Source organism: Emiliania huxleyi (assembly GCF_000372725.1).
Source record: "Emiliania huxleyi CCMP1516 unplaced genomic scaffold EMIHUscaffold_101, whole genome shotgun sequence".
Taxonomy (NCBI): domain Eukaryota; phylum Haptophyta; order Isochrysidales; family Noelaerhabdaceae; genus Emiliania; species Emiliania huxleyi.
The window spans coordinates 1-3,035 of NW_005202368.1; the positions used below are offsets into that span (position 1 = coordinate 1).

The following is a 3,035-nucleotide window of genomic DNA, read 5'->3' on the forward strand; positions in this document are numbered from 1 at the left end:
CATCAGCAGCGAGATGCGAGCCCGTACGTGTCCGTCTTGGCCGAGTGCTGGTTCGAGTCGAGGAAGTTCGGGTCCGCGAAGCCGGTCGAGTAGAAGGCGCTGGTAGCATTGGTCGCCATGGTCATCGAGCCGCCCGCCCGCTCCTTGGCGAGACCGACATCGGAGAGGAAGGCGCGGTAGACGCGCCTAATCAGTGGAGCTCTCGAGCGATCTGGAGCAACCTAGGGCAATCTCGGGTGATCTCGGGGTAGACGCGCCTATCGCCCCCCGCCGTATGCAGCGGCAGCAGCGCGCCGTCGAGCAGGATGTTGGCCGTCTTCACGTCGCGGTGGAGAATGCTGTTCGAGTGGAGGTGCACCAGCGCCCTCGCTGCGTCGCAGAGCGCCGAGAGTCGTTGCGACCACGACAGGCCCGGAGTGCCCTTGAAGCCGAGCTTCTGCAGCCGCGCCCGCGCGTCGGGCGAGAGCAGGAGGTGGTCATCGAGCGAGCCGCCTCGCATGAGCGCCGTCACGATGCAAGCCGCACGTGGCGCGCCGCAGTAGCCGAGTAGCGGCAATACGTCCCGGTGCGCGCACCTCCGCAAGTTGGACACCTCGGCCATCACCTCCCTCGCATCCACCCCTGAGAGGGCTCGCTTGACGGCGACGCGGCCCCAGCCCGGCAGCGAAGGCAGCTCAACCGCATAGACGACGCCGAAGCCGCCGCGCCCAACCTCCACCGCCGCTTCGAGCGCACTGAGCACCTACAGAGGCGTGCCGGCAACCGTGGCTGGGGAGGAACAGCGAGGCAACGGCTCCTGTCTCAACTCACACACCTCTTCGGCGCCCAGCTCCACCGGCGCAGGAGGGTTCTCCGCAGCATCGCGCGCCTTGGCCATCTGCCGGTTGGCCTCGGCCGCCGCCGCCGCCTTCGCCGCCGCCCGGCGCTCCGCCTCTCGCCGCCTCGCATCCTTGGCCTCTTTGGCCGCCTCCGCCTCCGCTCGCCGCGCCTCTCGCTGCTCCTGCCTCGCCCTCTCCTCGAGCCGGGCGCACTCTCGCGCCGCCTCCGCCTCAGCGTCTGCCTCCGCACCCCCCCCACGCCTTCGTTGCCGCCCTCGCTGGCCTCGCGCCGGTTCCGCTGCTCTCGCATCCAAGGGCCGAACAACGCCCACCAAAGTCCGAAGCAAGGTATTGGCCCACCCCCAGACCACACAGGGGAGGAAAGCAAACAACAAGTGAGCGCGGAAGCACCAACCGGAGAGCGCGGTCATGTCGGAAAACAGCAAGGCCATGGCGCGCTCTCGCGCCGTTCGACGCAGCCAGTGCGGGCGCCCCCTCCGACCGTGCTCGGAGAACAACCGCCATAGAAAGCTGCAGGCGTAAACCACCAGGGCCGTAATCGTCAGGTATACCAGGGTCAGGCCAGCAGTAATAAGCATAATCGTCCAGTAGAATGCCATTGGCAACCACCCGCGCCGTAGCAGCACCTCGACCACCCGCTCGTGGCCGTACTTAGCAGCGAGCTTCAGCGCGGTGAAGCCGTCGCTGTTCTGCAGGTCGACCTCAGCGCCGTGCTGCAGCAGCAGCTCGACCACCCGCTCGTGGCCGTTGATGGCGGCGCGCATCAGCGCGGTGTCGCCGTTGCTGCTCTGCAGGTTACTCCCTGCTCCTCGCTGCAGCAGCAGGTCGACCACCCGCTCGTGGCCGTGGCTGGCGGCGTCCATCAGCGCGGTGGTACCGGCGCTGTGCTGCAAGTCGACCTCAGCGCCGTGCCGCAGCAGCAGCTCGGCCACCCGCTCGTGGCCTTGGCCGGCGGCGCACATCAGCGCGGTGTAGCTGTCGCTGGTCTGCAAGTCGACCTCTGCGCCGTGCCGAAGCAGCACCTCGACCAACCGCTCCTTGCCGTGGGCGGCGGCGAGCATCAGCGCGGTGAAGCTGTCGCTGGTCTGCAGGTTGATCTCCGCGCCGCGCTGCAGTAGCAGGTCAACCACCCGCTCGTGGCCGCTGCGGGCGGCGTACAGCAGCGCGCTGTCGCCGTCGCTGCTCTGCTTGTCGATCTCCGCGCCTCGCTGCAGCAGCAGCTCGACCACCCGCTCGTGGCCTTTGTTGGCGGCGGCCATCAGCGCAGTGACCTTGCTGCCCTGCAGGTTAATCTCCGCCCCGTGCTGCAGCAGCACCTCGACCACCCGCTCGTGACCGCTGCGGGCGGCGTACATCAGCGCGGTGCTGCCGTCGCTGTTCTGCAGGTTGATCTCCGCGCCTCGCTGCAGCAGCAGCTCGACCACCCGCTCGTGGCCGTTGCTGACGGCGCTCATCAGCGCGGTGCTGCCGTCGCTGGTTTGCAGGTTGATCTCCGCCCCGTGCTGCAGCAGCAGGTCGACCACCCGCTCGTGGCCGTACATGGCGGCGCCGAACAGCAGCGTGATGCCGCTCACCTCTCCTCTCTCGTACGTCGCATCGGCCCGCCCGCCGCCGCCGAGCCACGCCAGCACCTCCGCCTCGTCGCCTCGCTCAGCCGCTGCCACCACTTGATCGGAGACTGCCACGACGCTGCTCGACGCCCGCTCCGCCGCCGGCGACAGATTGCCCGGCCGGACTAGCACGCTCTCGTCCGCCGTGTACCGGTTGCTCTTCGGATGTACTCCGCCCGCAGTGGCGAGCAGGCATAGGAAAATTGCTGTCCGATGCATCGCGTCTCCGCTGGCTGTCAACCATGCACCCGTCCTTGCCGGCACTCCACACCCTCGCATGCCCGTCGAGGAAAAGAATTTTACAACAAAACTCCCTCGCACGACAGGGGGGACGTGGCCTGAGTGATGTGTACGCCCACTCAGGATGTGTGGCAGCCCGCTGGCTGTGTGTCTTGTGAGCTTGTTTGTGTCTGTGTGTCGCTCGTGCGTGTCGTCATCATCTGTCTTGCGTCCACCCATACCGCGTTGGTGTCCAGTCCGAGCCTGGCTGTTCTTCACCTTACTACATACATACATACAACACTGGGCACAGGACTGGGCACGGGACTGGCTCGCACTGGCACTAACACAGGTACACCAGTGTTGT

General features: G+C 67.1%; 1 protein-coding gene across 1 annotated transcript; it reads right to left on the reverse strand.

Annotated features, from left to right (window-relative positions):
- Positions 1–27: 27 nt before the first annotated feature.
- Positions 28–877, reverse strand: EMIHUDRAFT_221980 (hypothetical protein; the record flags this gene model as incomplete). Its single annotated transcript, XM_005793343.1, has 3 exons — positions 28–186; positions 222–742; positions 815–877. Coding segments are annotated over 3 exons (743 nt in total), but the record flags the coding sequence as incomplete, so codon positions are not given.
- Positions 878–3,035: the final 2,158 nt, after the last annotated feature.